Source organism: Salarias fasciatus, chromosome 7, assembly GCF_902148845.1.
Source record: "Salarias fasciatus chromosome 7, fSalaFa1.1, whole genome shotgun sequence".
In the NCBI taxonomy this organism is placed as follows: domain Eukaryota; kingdom Metazoa; phylum Chordata; class Actinopteri; order Blenniiformes; family Blenniidae; genus Salarias; species Salarias fasciatus.
In genome coordinates, this window is record NC_043751.1 from 4,082,367 (window position 1) to 4,096,647 (window position 14,281).

Below are 14,281 nucleotides of genomic sequence, written 5' to 3' on the forward strand. Positions count from 1 at the left end.
GCAATACAAATTGCAGAGGTGGTGTCATGGTTCATGTGGTGCTGCTCTCCACCCTGATGTCTTACACCGATGGCTGTCATCACCTGATGGCTTTGATATAAACTGGGCATCATCTTGGCGCTGTAGTTGTCAATCGCTGCCTGGCTGCAGTGCTTCCGTGTTCCTGTCTCTCAGGGTCTTCATGTCCCTTTTGAACTTGTGGACTTGAGATTTTCAGTTTGATCTTTTCACAATAAAAAGAGCTTGTTGGTTTTCGACAGCAGTGTCTGGCATCTTCGACCACCTCTCCTGAGTTACACCTAATGCACCGTGGCAGTGATTCCCAAGCCGAGACAGAAATGAGACAAGTGAGTGTCAAAATAAAACAGGGAAGAGACATAAGCTACAGAACACGACCGAGTCGCATCTTGCTGGAGAATTCCTTCGAGTTCTCCTTCAGACCGGAGCATTCCCAGTCCTCCATGTTGCAGACCAAGAGGCCTCCTGCGAACAACCTGAGACAATTCTGACACACAGAAGACACAACTTGCAGTAAGGTGTATAAAGGGAGAGGTCACAGGTGGATATTAATGTAATTCAAATGTGCTCCAGCTATTGTATGTTTGACAATAAAGTGGTTTTTCTGTTCTATAATAGAAGAACACTTAATCTCTCTTGAAGAGAAAGATTTTCAGGGAAGGGTTTATAGAATGTGTTACTGAAAAATGGTCTGGGGAATATTCATGGCCTGCGAGATGATGGGGAGAATGTCACTCAAGTGGAGGTTCAGTTCATAAACGGAATAAAACAACCTGACAATGTGCAGCTCGTGGTGGTCCCTCCTTGGAACTGCGATTCTTATCATTCATGATATTTTGATCAACCTGTAAAAGAGTTCTTGTGGGATACAGTTGAATCTGCATGTGTGGTTTCATTAAAAAAAAACATCTAACAGCCCCTACTAGTGGTCAAACATGGAAACTACATCCTTCTCAGAGTACCTGGTGTCTTTGTGGAACCACTGCTGAGAAAACATGATAGTCTTCTCAACCAAAAAATGCTTAGCTGATGTGTTTTCATTTTAAACATTTAAAATAATGACAGAAATGCAGTCCTTCATTTGCCAAGGAAAAGTCACATTTATTGGCAGAAAAGTTTGAAATCCCTAAAACACAGATTAAAACGACCCCTGGTGACGTCTGATTAAAAACATGAACATGGAGTCAGGTTTCAGAGGCTGTGCTCTGCGGCTCCGCCTCGTCCTGCCTCTGCCGGGGACAGGCGGGTGGAGCGTCCTCTCTGGACAGCAGGTTGTTTTTGCGGAGCTGGCAGGCCTCTTGGTAGGGGGGGCGTATGGGCGGCTGGGTGGGGGGGGTGTACTGGTACTGTTTATCAGCATCCAGCTGGAGAGAGAGACACACTCAGACTGAAATTCAGCTCATTCTCTGTATAGAAATCCAGTCAAACGTTCAAATGTCCCCTGAACCGCTGGAATCAGATTAAACAGCTGAGGACATGAGCGGACTGTGGTGGGTCTGATCTGAGGAGAGCTCCTCACCTGGAGAGGGTACGTCCTGTCCGAGTCGAAAGCACTGAGGTCGCCGCACGCCAGAAAGGGAACGATGGTGCGATTCGGACCCTCCAGCTGGTTGAAGTCCACATCTGACAAAGACCAAAAGCACATCACCTCCATCAGTCTTCATGTCAGCTGCTTCAAAGTGAAAAACACCCAGATAGATTTCTCTCAAGAAGGTGAGGATATTTAGCTCTCAGGTGACATTTATGGAAAACTTAAAAAAAACAAAATTAAATGACTGGATTAATGATGTTATTCAGGTGCGTCCAAACCGGCTTTCAGTTACCGTAGCAGTGATCCAGCAGAGGGTTGGACATGTTGGGAACGTAGCCTTCTGGAGGACGGTAGTTCTGACAGACCACGAAGGCTTCTGCAGACAGAGAGGTCATTTCTGGGAGTCATCCCTCAGCTTCAGCTATCTGTCATTCAGATTAGGGCTTTTGGACTTTCGGGTCAGAGGTCAGAGTGTTTCCTCCATATTTCCTCGGTCTATTGGTTGACAGAGGTGAAGACTCACCGATGCTGGAGTTCCTGCTGCTCCGAGGTTTGGCACAGGTCACTCCACTGAAGAAGATCTTCAGCTGAGAGTAAAGCAGCGTCACGTCTTTACCTCGAAAGATCTGTGGAAGGGAAGAGGGTGAAAACAGTCTGTTCTCACCGGATGATCATCTGCTCAGCAGGCAGCCAGTCCTGTTCTGTCCATCGTCTCAGACGAAAGCTGGACACACCTTGGCTACAAACGTTCCTCCAGGCTTCAGGACATGAGTGGTGATGTTCAGAGCCTAAGAGACAAACAGCTGTCAGACCTGGAGGCGACACACAGGGCCACCGTGACCTCTGGTGACCTGCGGGTCTCATCATCGCCGGCCTGGTTTGGCTGGTACTGTGGACCGCCACACCCCCCCTGTGTACTCACAGCCAGGAGGAGCTGAGCCTGGATGTACTCGTCCACATCGTGGAGGCCGGTGACTGCGGGTGTGAAACCGGAAATGAGAGCGAGCGACATCAGGGAGACAGAGAGGTGAGAGAATGGCAGCGGCCTCACCGTCAGGAGCTCCGTCACACACCACCAGGTCGGCCGGATGACCCTCGAAGTGACGGATGATCTCTTGAGCCGTGGACACCTGAGAGGAGGACATGGCGTTCACACCCCAGCCCGCTGAAGGCAGAAGCGGGTCATCCTCACCTTGGTGATGTCTCCCTGGATCTGAGTGACTCCCGACAGAGGCGCCATGGCCTGCAGGTCCACCGCCACGATCTTCACCTCCTCGCCGCCGCCTTCCTTCTCCTCACGCTCTCTAATCGGAAGGAATAACATTCTTTAAAACTATTCATGAGCTTCTATTTCAAACGGAATTATTTTCCATCTTAGTTCATGTGTGGAGAAAGCAACCTGAGTTTTCGACTGAGGACTTGACTCCAGCTGCCAGGCGCCGCACACAGATCCACGGCTCTGCTCACTCCTGAGGGCAACGACAGAAGAGAATGACCTTCCGATACTGGCTAAACTCACGTAACAGACTGATCCTGTCCGTCTGCCACGCGAGTGGACCTAACAGAACATATCAACCACTTTCATTAAAACTCCAGATTTCTGTTCACCACTATCATTATTCCCCTCAACATCATTCAGATTTTACATTTGTGAGAACAAGGTTTGCTGTCGGTGATACACTCAGTCCAATAAGTCAAATACACTGTAGTTTGTTTCATGACATTTCATTTTAATGTGCATCGAGCAAATAAACAGAACTCAAGTGAAATCTGAATCAGAAACACTTGGTTCTGTTAAACTTCAATTTAAGGAGTGTGTGTGTGTGTGTGTGTGTGTGTGTGTGTGTGTGTGTGTGAGTGTGAGTGTGAGAAAGAGAGAGGGATGAGTGAGAGAGAGAGAGAGAGAGAGAGAGAGAGAGAGAGAGAGAGAGAGAGAGAGAGAGAGACTGACCTGTGAACAGGTTGAACTCCTGGTCCAGCTGCAGCAGCTTGAAGGCACTCCTCGCCCTCCAGCCCTCCTCTTTGGCCAGCCGATAGTAAATATCTCGCTTGTCTTTGGAGGAGCGACCCATCCTGACCTCTGACACACACACACACCAAATTAGAAAATGTCAATAGAGATTAAATGTGAGTCTAAAGATCTGCAGCTCTAGCCAGAAAGTAGTAGTAATACATCATACCATACATTATATAGTCACTCCAGATAAATGTATTAATTTGCTACATTCCAAAGATAAAGTGAGAATAGATGGAACCTTAAAAAAAAGTGTCTTCAGTTCTCTGGTCACAGAATAAGTAGAAATATAAACTATTCATTGTCGTTGACCTGCCATTAACCATTGGGTAAAAACGACTCAATTAGTCAAGATTTGAGCAAAACCAACTATGTTTACTTTATTATACGTGAGCCCTATGAAGGAGCAACATCTGTATGCAAAGTAAATGAAAATAAAACATATCCAGTGTGAATCCAGATTGGATTTTCTATTTAATTTCTGTTGTAATCACTGGATTGTGAACGGAGTCTGGTCTGAAGCTAACGAGACTCGTCCTCTTCATCGTTTCTATATTAAAGTTAGTTTAATGTTCATCTCACAATCAGTCGAATCCATACCACGCACGTCATACTGTAAACTTCATTTTAATAGCTTAAAATAGCTATGTTTTGCACAGTTTTACTCACGTTCACGTGTTTTTCCGGTGTTGTTGAATAGAGGACCCCCGAGCTGTCCTTAGCGCCTGTTCAAAATGACCAGCTTGCCCTCAATACTTCCTGAACAAAAAGTCTCATTTCTTTAACTATAGACAAATCAAAAACAACAATGAAAAATACACTGTGAACAAACGAGGTGAATAAACACCGAGTATTTGTTTCTCTCACCCCAAATTAATGTAATTTGATTAATGAGATTCAGTCCCGATAATAAAGTAAACAATTTTTACTTTAATTTTAGCTCAATGCCACAATAATTTGGAATAAAAATACCTTTGTCTCATAACAATCCTTTCAAGATGTAATTTGCCAGTGATCAACAATAAAATGGTTTGTTGGCGTTCTTTTTGATGGTTGATGTTCCTTTGTTTTTGCAGACTGGACTATGATGAGGAGAAACAACAGAGGTTCATTTCCAATCTTTCATGCTCTGTCCACTTTTGAAAAAAAAAATATCCCTCAGTTTTTCACCCGTTTTTCATAAATCTCAAACCTAAAAAATTGAAGTCATGAAATGTTAGATGTCAAGAAATTATTGAATAAAGTGAGTTCTATTTTTAAAAATCTAGATGACAACAGTAAAAAGATACTGAAACTTTAATATTTTTAATATTTCAATATTAAAACTTACTATAAAATATATATTAAAAATAGCCATTTTAATGTTAAGGCATAAGGGATTACTGACAAGTAAATAAGTGTCTCTTTTCTCATCCATCCACAGATAATCTGATTAAATCAGGCGATCCTGCTGGAGCTCAGGGTGATCTGAGAGGTCAGACCAAAATATTAGTGGCAGATGAAAGGGTGCAGTTGTCAGTCAAGACCACATGATGGCGTCAAAGATCACATTTATACAGGTTTAGCTCCACGTTAACAAACTTAAAACACTCATGAAGAAATGTGTGAAGGATGGCTTGTGGACGTTTCAGACTGTCACAAATGAACCTGACAGACAAAGTCAGAAAACAGATGCATCGAAACAAATGTTGATTCATTAAAAACATGTTTTATTCTGAAAAGCTTCAATTAAAAAGATTTTTTTCCATTAAAAATGTGACATTTAGCAAAAATTGTGGAAAAACAAAGAGCCAAATCTGATGTGGTCCCGGTGTTCGGCTCCAGAAGATAAAAAGAGGGAATACATTTAGAGACATTAAAATAATACACACACACTCTCTCACACACGCTCACACAAGAGGAGGAATGTTGCATTTACACAAAGACACAATAAAACACACTGAAGGACATTTCCATCGAATCCAGTTTAAATCTGAACTCTTCAAATCATTGCTGATTATAACTTTTACTTTAAAACAATGTGTGTTTTCAAGCAGCAGGGTACTCCATGAAGAGTCAAGTATCAGCCAGTGTGTGTGTGTGTGTGTGTGGATGAGTGTGTATTGTTTCAAGTGTCGAGTCAAAGCCCGTCAGATGCTGATCACCATGGCAACGCCTCACACAGCTTTAAGGCACTGAGAGCCGCCTGGCTCCGCCCCGGTGTCAATCGAGTACAAGCCCCGCCCCCCAACAGGTTCAAGCTCCGCCCCCAACAGGTTCACAGGAGGTGCCTGAGGGAGAGGACCAGATAGACGACTATGGCGATGGTGATGCTGACGAAGAACACAGTGATGCAACAATAGTCTCTCCCGGCTTTCTCTGCGCAGGCTTGAGCGTCACGGACGCGGCGCCGCCGCCGAAGGGGCGCGGGGGGGCGTTGTACGTCACCCAGGGGTGGCAGATGATCTGCTCCAGGCTCGGCCTCCTCGACGGCTTCTGGCATAGACACCACAATATCAGATGCTGGCAGTCTGCCGGGGAGGAAGAGGAGGAGAGAAAGAAACACGTTCAACTCCAGAAACTGACAAAAGGACTGGAGAGCATCTGGAGGTGAGCGGGACGCGGCGCTGGGACGCGGCGCTGGTACGCGGCGCTGACCCGAGGAGAGGATCGGTTTCCCTCGGAAGCTGATCTTGCCCCTCAGGATGTCTTCGTCCTGCTCGAACGGCACATCTCCCACCACCATGTCGTACAGCAGCACGCCCAGAGACCAGACGGCCGCAGAGCGACCGAAGTACCGATGGAAGCGGATCCACTCTGGAGGGCTGTAGACCCGGGTACCTGCAGGACGGACGGACGGACGGAGGAGACGAGTGACGCAACAACCGGCAACACCAACACACTTCACTGTCAACCATTATTCCACATCAGAACATCTGACAGGAGATATTTCCAAAACGTCAAAGAGAGTTTATAAAAACAGCCACAGAGGAACAACTAGAGAAGTTCTTTGAGTATTTTGACTGGATTTTGCACCAGAAGGTTTCTTCAAAAGTGGTTTCATGTTCAGATTGTCGTCACTTTCTGCAGTAACTGTCTGGTTTTTGTGAAAATATCAACATTTTAAACACATGAACTCTGTGCCACAGCAAAGAAAATCTTAAAAGTTTGAATTTAAAGGTTACTGTGGTTCTCTTTTATCTGTCCGGTGGACTCGAGGTAAGATTTCATGGCCCTGTTTGACGCGTCTTTCAATTTTTCAGCCTGTTTTGAAAAAAGTTTTTACAGTTCTCGATGTGACTTTTCATCAGTGTGTCATAAAAGCACACGTTAAACCCTCAGAGTGAAGGTAAATGAGCTGAATGAAGCTCTCCAGTCGACCGCCATGCCTCGACTCACCGTCGAACTCTGTGTACGCCGAGTCTTTGAGCAGCGCCCCGGACCCGAAGTCGATCAGCTTGAGCTGCCCGCTCTGCAGGTCCACCACCAGGTTTTCGTCCTTGATGTCTCGGTGTATCACCCCGCAGCTGTAGCAGTGCTGCACCGCGTCCAGCACCTGGCGGAAGAAGGCGCGCGCCTCGGCCTCGTCCAGCGGGCCGCGCTCCGTGATGTAGTCGAACAGGTCCTGGCCCAGCTCGGGCCGCTCCAGCACCAGCAGGAAGCCGTCCGCCCGCTCCCACCAGTCCAGCAGGCCCACCACCCCGCCGGACGAGCCGCTCACCTTGTTGAGCAGAACGATTTCCAAGGGAACCGCGGTACTGCCCTGCGGGGACGGGACCAGAGCGGCCGTCAGGAGCACCGTCGCAGTGATCAGGACAAAAAAACCAGTCATCAGCTGGAACTTCAGTGGTGCGGTTAGAGAAAACATTGAGTTCTAGCAAAAATAAATCATGATGAATGACGACAGTTGCTTAAACTAGTTGGTGAAACCTACTTAGCGTATTTCCGTGACAGTTTTACTAAACAGTGGTGAAGAACTGAGAGCCCATCTACACGAAAACGTTTCACGTGAAAACATCACTTTTGCATTTTCGTTTTCAAAAAGTTTGCCGTTTACACGGCAACATTTTGAAAACGAAGTCCATCAAACAGGATTTTAAAAAAGCTGCGTTTTCCTCTGTTTCCATGGAGACGCAGTCGGAGTGTTTTCAGTTTGTCCGAGCACCGTTTCTGTGTAAACAGGCACGAAAACACAACAGGAGTTTAGCATTTTTACCGAAAAACGTTGTCGCGTAAGCAGGGCCTCAACTACAAATTCAGTTCAGACAAACAATACATTTAGAGCAGAACATCTCAAACTGGACATCCAACAGTGCAGAGTCTCTCTGTGGCAGGGGCGTCCAACACGTTCTGGTTTCAGTTTAGCTTTGAAGCTCATGCTGTTAGCTTTCATAGTGGAATTTCGTGTTCAACAAATGAGCTAAAAAAATAAGCAGTGTTTGGTTTTTTGAAAAACATTTGCTTGGGCTGCTAGGCCAGATTGGAGCCTCTGGAGGGCCCGTTTGAGCTCACAGGCCTTATGTTTGACACCCCTGACGGAGAGTCGGCTCTGAAACGACAGACAGAACAGCAGCAGACTGGACAGACTGGATGCGACAGACACACCAAACGGGCAGATATCTCACCAGCGAGCCCCATTCATTCACTCTGTCCCTGCTCACATGTTTCACCGCCACCTGTGTGTAAACAGACCAGCTTTAAACACACAGCCGCGGCAGGACGAGCTGCCGCCGAGCACACAGCAGAGGCGACGGCACGACGCTCCCTCCGTAGCTTCAATCACGTGCAAGGAAACAATTGATCTCCCATCAGGAGATTAAACAAAAGTTTTTCAGCAAACAATGGAATCATAAGGAATTTAAAAAAAAAAGGAAAACTCTTTATTATAGTAATTTTAAGTTAAACAGTCATATTAAAAATGCTTCTTTGGGTCAGAGAACTTTTAAATGTCTGCTTCAGGCTTTTTGTTTGAGCTTTGTGTCTCTGAATGTAAGTCAGTGCAGTGTAAATGTGAACAACTGATCAGTTTTCCTGATGGAATCAGGAGCGACGGCGCTGGGCGGAGCTGCTTTTCAGGCTCCGGCCACACAGGAGGTGTTGTTGTTGATGCTCTCCACCACGCCCTTTGTAATATCAGAGGCCAATTTGACCTGAAGCGGACCAGACTAGTCAATCACTAAACTCTAATATATACAGAACTACAACTCTTTGTTCTAGTACAACAGAGTGTTTATAAATCATGAAGAAGTTCACATTTAATGAATTACATTTCTACAACATGTGACAAGCTTGAAGTCTGAATAATAGAACTGCTGTTTTATCAACATTCTGCATCAGTTCACCGTGTTTTACTTTCTACAGAGCAGATTTTTATGATAGTATTTTCAACTTCCAGCGGTTGAAATCATTTGGTCACATCAAGCTGGAATTCAAAAATATAATTCTCTGTTCAAGTTATATTAAAATGGCTCTTCAAATTGTATAGATGATCTTTACTGTGACACATTTCTACATCAGTGCATCAGTGCATCAGTAATCCTGGTAAAACACTAACAAAGACAAAAGTGCGCCCCCTAATGGAAAACTGAATTTATTGCAGATAATATCACAATTTATGAAAGATGAAAAAAATTAATGTGTCAAATTGCACTCTAATCCTGACAATTATGATTTACAGTGATTTAATAGCAGGTTTGTTTCTGTTAACATAAACAATTTCCACAGAAAGGATAAGGGAGTGTAAAATGGAGGAATGAAGAATTGAACCTTCAACTGTTTCTGCAGTTAAATAATCAAACCTCATATGAACTCTGATCCTGTAAAGCTTTAAATTAGTGTCACGACATATAATGTCATTATTTTGGCCGTTCTGAATGCAATAAAGTCAACAATGTGGTGAAATAAAATGTTTTTGGTTGCTGTTTGTATCCTCAATAAATAACTATATATCCCATCTAATAAAGCTTTTTTGATAAACAAACTGCTCAAAACCTGGAAAAAACGTGTATTTCCAAGAGATGCAGCCTTATATATATTAAGTGAAGTGATTTCATGACTATTACCAGGTTCTTACATTATGTGCTTCATTACTTCAGATTATTACGTTAATTTCAGGAAGCGGTTGTTAGGTGTGCTTTACCTGTTTGCAATCTAATTTCCTTCCTAAAACTGACAGTGATTCATGAAAACAAAACATTAAAAAAAAAATACCTGAAAACTTAGTGAATCTTCCGCTTTGAGGCAGAGGAAACATGTGTTAATAACACTCCAATCGTCCAGAAGCTCGTCAGATTCAGTTTGGGTGAATAAACCAGTGAGGCTGAGGGTGAGGGTGTGTTTTGATCGATGAGAAGAGAGCCTCCTGGAGGCTGAGCCTGCTTCCAGCCCTGAGAGGAGCCAGCCTGAGGCCACGTGCCGCCGCCACCACCAAAACAAAGCGCCCCCCCTCCCTCCGGGATCTTACCGGCAGGTCGTCGGCCAGCCGAACCGCCGAGTACACGGTTCCGAATCCTCCCCGGCCGAGCAACGGACCGAGCCGGTACAGCGTCTCAAACTGCGGCTTCTCGGCTTTGGCTACGGGGCACAGGGAGGGAGAGAGGTCAGGGTTATTCCAGGTCCGGGGACCGGGGGAGACCGGGGGAGACCGGGAGACACCGGGGAGGACAGGTCAGGGATGGAGGTGGGCAGATGGACCGGGACACGGGCGGAGGTGTTCCCCCCGGACCCGGAGCCGGACCGGAGCGTCTCCCCCCGGTGGGTTACCTTGCTGCAGCCGGGCGGGCAGGTCCACGCCGGGAGAGATGTGAGCGAAGGAGCCCAGCTTGGAGAGCAGCATGGCCCCGGCTCCACCACCACAACACCCCGGGGGAGGAAATATTCCGGAAAAATAAATAAAAACAAAAAGCCAGTGCCTTCTCCTTTTCTCACGGATTGAAATCCTTCATTTTTCTTCGCCTTCCCGCGGACTGAGCAGTGACCCGACCCGGCAGCATCCTGACCCGCTCTGCCGCTCCGCTCCGCTCCGCACAGATCCCTCCGCCTCACCCGCTCCCTCCGCGCCGCGCCGCGCCGCGCCGCGCCGCTCATCCAACAGATCCCTCCGCTCGACTCCCGCAAACCACACTCTCTCACGCAAAAATTCACGGTCCCGGATCAGAGCGACGGGTCGTTAGAGGCGCACCGAAAAGGCGGAGTCAGTGAGCCAAGAAACAGAGCCGCGACCAATCACTAACCAGCGCACTAGTTTCTGTGTTTCCGTGATGCGCTCAGGAATTAAAGGAGATAATAATAATAATAATAATAATAATGATAATAATAATAATAATAATAATAATAATAATAATAATAATAATAAGAAGAAGAAGAAGAAGAAGAAGAAGAAGAAGAAGAAGAAGAATAGGAATTCTTCCTTAGTTGTTTCCCTCAACACATTTGAACGGAGTTGAGACCTGTTAGATTATATTGATTATTTGAAATCTCTGACTGATTGTGATAACTGAGCCCTATTTTTATTTTTTTTTTAAATATAATCTTTAATAGATTTTTTCTCCTCTATGTGGGATGAGACTGAAGTAGGGATGACAGACAAAATGGAAACACTCTTCTTTGGTTTTCATTGTTTACAGCTGCTGATCAAAAATACAAAAACTACTAATAACAATGCTGTTGGGGTCATATGTTGAAATAAAACAAACTCTTAACTTTTTTTTTTAACTTGAAGTGAAGCTCATAAACGAAGAAGCAATTATTTTCTTTTCCAAGCCCTGTGCTAACCATGTTTCAACATAAACACATTTACTGATACATTAATGTTTTAAACAACTCTACATACAAATATGATTTCAACATATGTAAGACTAACAGTGATATTGCTTTAATGCTTGGTCATACACAGTAATAACCCCTATTACTCTGCATTTAAGGTTGATCCCATCAATTTAGTACATAAGAATGATACATCAAAACTGGATAAAGTATAATTTGCCATGTCACTGATGAACATCTGTATTTGTTAAGTTGCATAATCTGAAGTGTTATACTATATCCAGCGGTTTGGTATTAACTATAAAAACTATAAAACGAGAAAAACTATAAAAACTACAAAAACTTTGTGACAAAAACTTAAAGCCATGGAGCTATCAACCACAATGGAATGAATAATAAACAAATCAAATGTATATTTTATCATTTTTATGACTCGGATCTTCTCAAGCCTTTTGCTTTAAATCATGTTGCGTGTGTTACTGGTCAAATGTTGGCAGGTTCTGTTTTGATGGAGTAAAAAAAATTGTTGGGTAAAAAGTCAAAGTCCTGAGGAAGTAAACACTGGAAAACTGGTAGGAAAAAATATAGCAGCAAACACAGCAAAAATTAAAAAAAGAAAGGTATAATTTATATTTCTGACTAAGATTTCAAGACTTTCATTTAAAAAAAATCAATGCAATATTGGATTGAACTGTGAAAGTCTTTTTTGTGTGTTTTAGGTGAAATTTAAAGCCATGAAGCAATAAACAACTACGAAAAATTGTAAATATAACAGTACATGATGCAAACATGATTAGAAACATGTGTATTTCTGGTGGACCTGTTAGGCCTTCTCAAGACAAAAGAAAAAACAAACAAAAAAACAAACAAAAAAAAAAAACACATGATATTGGCTTAAGTTCTGAAGAGCTTACCAATTCAGCTGCCCCTCTCCTAAATATTACAGCATTTCTGCACACACACACACACACACACACACACACACACACACACACACACACACACACACACACACACACACACATCAAGTGTTGATCAAATCTATCTCAACAGCCTCCAAACATCTAATTCAGCCAACATAAACCAGCGAAGCGAATTAATCAGCTACATGAGAGCACAGCAAACACACAGAGAGGTGTTTTCTCAACAAATGCTGAAGAAGAGCTGAGTTACAGAAGTTGACATGAAACAGAGCAGAGCAGAACTCACCCATCCTGCTGGAGACACCGGGAGGAAAAACTAAGCCCTGCTGCTTTCTGTCTCTTTTATAGGCCGTTTTCTACCTGAGCTGGCAGAATCGAGCCAATCATTATATCGATACCTGTGCCACGTGATCATTTCATCCAAAAAAAAAAAAAAAAAAAAAAAATATGTCTGCATGCATCTGCTGCTTAAACCACTTTTCACTTTTTTATTTTGCATGGTGAGAAAATACTTCTGTAAAATAATCTAGTAGTTTAGAAGTTAGCATCTCCCTCCGCCTCCTGAAACGATCTGATGGGAATATAAAACAAAAAGCCTCATAAAATCAACTGTGGTGAAAAGTAGTTTGTCATACTTACACATTCCACCCAAAAAAGATATTCTGAACAGCTCAACAGCAGTTTTATGACTTTTAAAAAACTAAATGGTGTCTCAAGAGGCACAATGCTAATGCTTGGCTAGCATCCCTGTTGGTTGGCCCGTCCAGCTCCTCTCCTCAATAAAGTCATGAAACGATATAAACTGTCAATTATCAGACAGATCCTGAAAATTCTCTTTCAGGCCCATTTAACCACAAAGCAAAAGGACTGGATTTTAGATTTATAGAAGCTCCCAAAACACTAATGGATCTTCTGTCAAACATAAGGCCAGTGGACCATAATGTGGACCACAAGAGGCTCTAGTCTGGTCCACCGAGCAAAAACCAGGGCACAAAAAAAAAAAGCATTTTTTCAAGCAGATTTTTTTAAGAGTAGCAGACACTGAAACCTGAGCTGAGACATTGGTGATGCTGATCAAAACATGACAAGCTAGCCTCAAGGCCATGTTGGCGAGTTTGTTAAAACACCCATAATGCAACGGCCTCATAGGGGAAGTCTTTTTTTTTTTTTTTTTTTGACATTTCACTGTATTTTTGCACCAGATGGTTCCATTAAAATTGGCTTCATGTTCAGATTGTAGTCATTTTTGGTAGTGACTGCTTATTTTTGTGAAAATAGAGACACTTCCGTCATGTCTACCCTTTAAACAAATAAAAACGTTAAAGGTTAAATTAAAAGGTTGTTGTGTGTCTGTTTTACTAATCCAGCCCACTCAAGATGAAAACTGGGCTGTACGTGGACCCTGAACTAAGATGTGGTTGAGAGAAACGTGAACTTTTATTAGGCCTGTATTTTATCATTCAGTACACATTTTTTGGGGGGAAAAGTCCAAAATGCTGTTTAGGTTTAAAACTGCATTCCAGTAAAAAATGCTGCAGTTTCCATTGACTACATAACACTTGTAGCCAGTTTTTGACATTTCAGTACAGATTAAAACATCTTGTCAGGTATGTTGTAAAAACGATCTGTTTGAGCACCACCTTCACATTTCTGCAACTTCATAACCAGAATAGTCTGTTTTTGCTATTTTGCACCAACTTCATCTCACAGAGCCAAAAGAAAATATTAAAATTTTATGGTTAAGAAACAGTTCAGAAAGTTTACGTTAAGTTTTGTAACACAGACAGAAACTGCTTTTCAGGTTTACATTCATACAATAGCTTAATTTCTCTGCAGAACTAAATATTTTAGCTCTTTTATTGTGATTGTACTGTTATTCTCCCTGCTGAAGCCATTTCGGTTGTTATTCCTTGTTACAGTTTCAAATTGTGTTAGTTTTTTCCACCATTTTTACCCATTTTAGCCACTATAAGCATTTCACCACCTATTAAAGCCATTTTGAGCAGTTGAAATTGAAATGAAATTAAAGCATAATTTAAAATGGATTCGTGG

General features: G+C 43.3%; 2 protein-coding genes across 3 annotated transcripts; both read right to left on the minus strand.

The window, feature by feature from the left end:
- Positions 1-1,104: 1,104 nt before the first annotated feature.
- ftsj1 (FtsJ RNA 2'-O-methyltransferase 1) lies at positions 1,105-8,645 on the minus strand. 2 transcript variants are annotated; one of them, XM_030095952.1, is made up of 12 exons: positions 8,637-8,645; positions 4,232-4,238; positions 3,501-3,628; positions 2,949-3,018; positions 2,742-2,853; positions 2,601-2,679; positions 2,472-2,524; positions 2,284-2,337; positions 2,073-2,175; positions 1,842-1,925; positions 1,538-1,641; positions 1,105-1,382 (listed from the first exon to the last, which is right to left on the minus strand). In XM_030095952.1, exons 3-12 carry the CDS (start codon positions 3,619-3,621, stop codon positions 1,203-1,205), a joined length of 960 nt encoding a protein of 319 aa, XP_029951812.1. In that variant the 5' UTR covers positions 3,622-3,628; positions 4,232-4,238; positions 8,637-8,645; the 3' UTR covers positions 1,105-1,202. The 2 variants fall into 2 exon arrangements, with proteins under 2 accessions (XP_029951812.1, XP_029951811.1); XM_030095951.1 differs by lacking the exon at positions 8,637-8,645 and having other exon boundaries at positions 3,501-3,629; positions 4,233-4,297.
- pim3 (Pim-3 proto-oncogene, serine/threonine kinase) lies at positions 5,720-10,390 on the minus strand. Its single transcript, XM_030095785.1, has 7 exons — positions 10,305-10,390; positions 10,006-10,115; positions 8,168-8,218; positions 6,942-7,305; positions 6,201-6,383; positions 5,943-6,073; positions 5,720-5,833 (listed from the first exon to the last, which is right to left on the minus strand). Exons 1-7 carry the CDS (start codon positions 10,375-10,377, stop codon positions 5,720-5,722), a joined length of 1,026 nt encoding a protein of 341 aa, XP_029951645.1. The 5' UTR covers positions 10,378-10,390.
- Positions 10,391-14,281: the final 3,891 nt, after the last annotated feature.

Excerpts from the sequence above, each read along its gene's own strand:
- ftsj1 (XM_030095952.1), bottom strand. The coding sequence starts at position 3,621 with ATGGGTCGCTCCTCCAAAGACAAGCGAGATATTTACTATCGGCTGGCC. Across the intron at positions 2,854-2,948 it reads GTCCTCAGTCGAAAACTCAG|AGAGCGTGAGGAGAAGGAAG; the intron begins GTTGCTTTCTCC and ends CCTTCCGATTAG. Across the intron at positions 2,176-2,283 it reads GAGGAACGTTTGTAGCCAAG|ATCTTTCGAGGTAAAGACGT; the intron begins GTGTGTCCAGCT and ends TCCCTTCCACAG.
- pim3 (XM_030095785.1), bottom strand. The coding sequence starts at position 10,377 with ATGCTGCTCTCCAAGCTGGGCTCCTTCGCTCACATCTCTCCCGGCGTG. Across the intron at positions 10,116-10,304 it reads GCCCGCCCGGCTGCAGCAAG|CCAAAGCCGAGAAGCCGCAG; the intron begins GTAACCCACCGG and ends TGTGCCCCGTAG. Across the intron at positions 6,074-6,200 it reads GAAACCGATCCTCTCCTCGG|ACTGCCAGCATCTGATATTG; the intron begins GTCAGCGCCGCG and ends CCTCCCCGGCAG.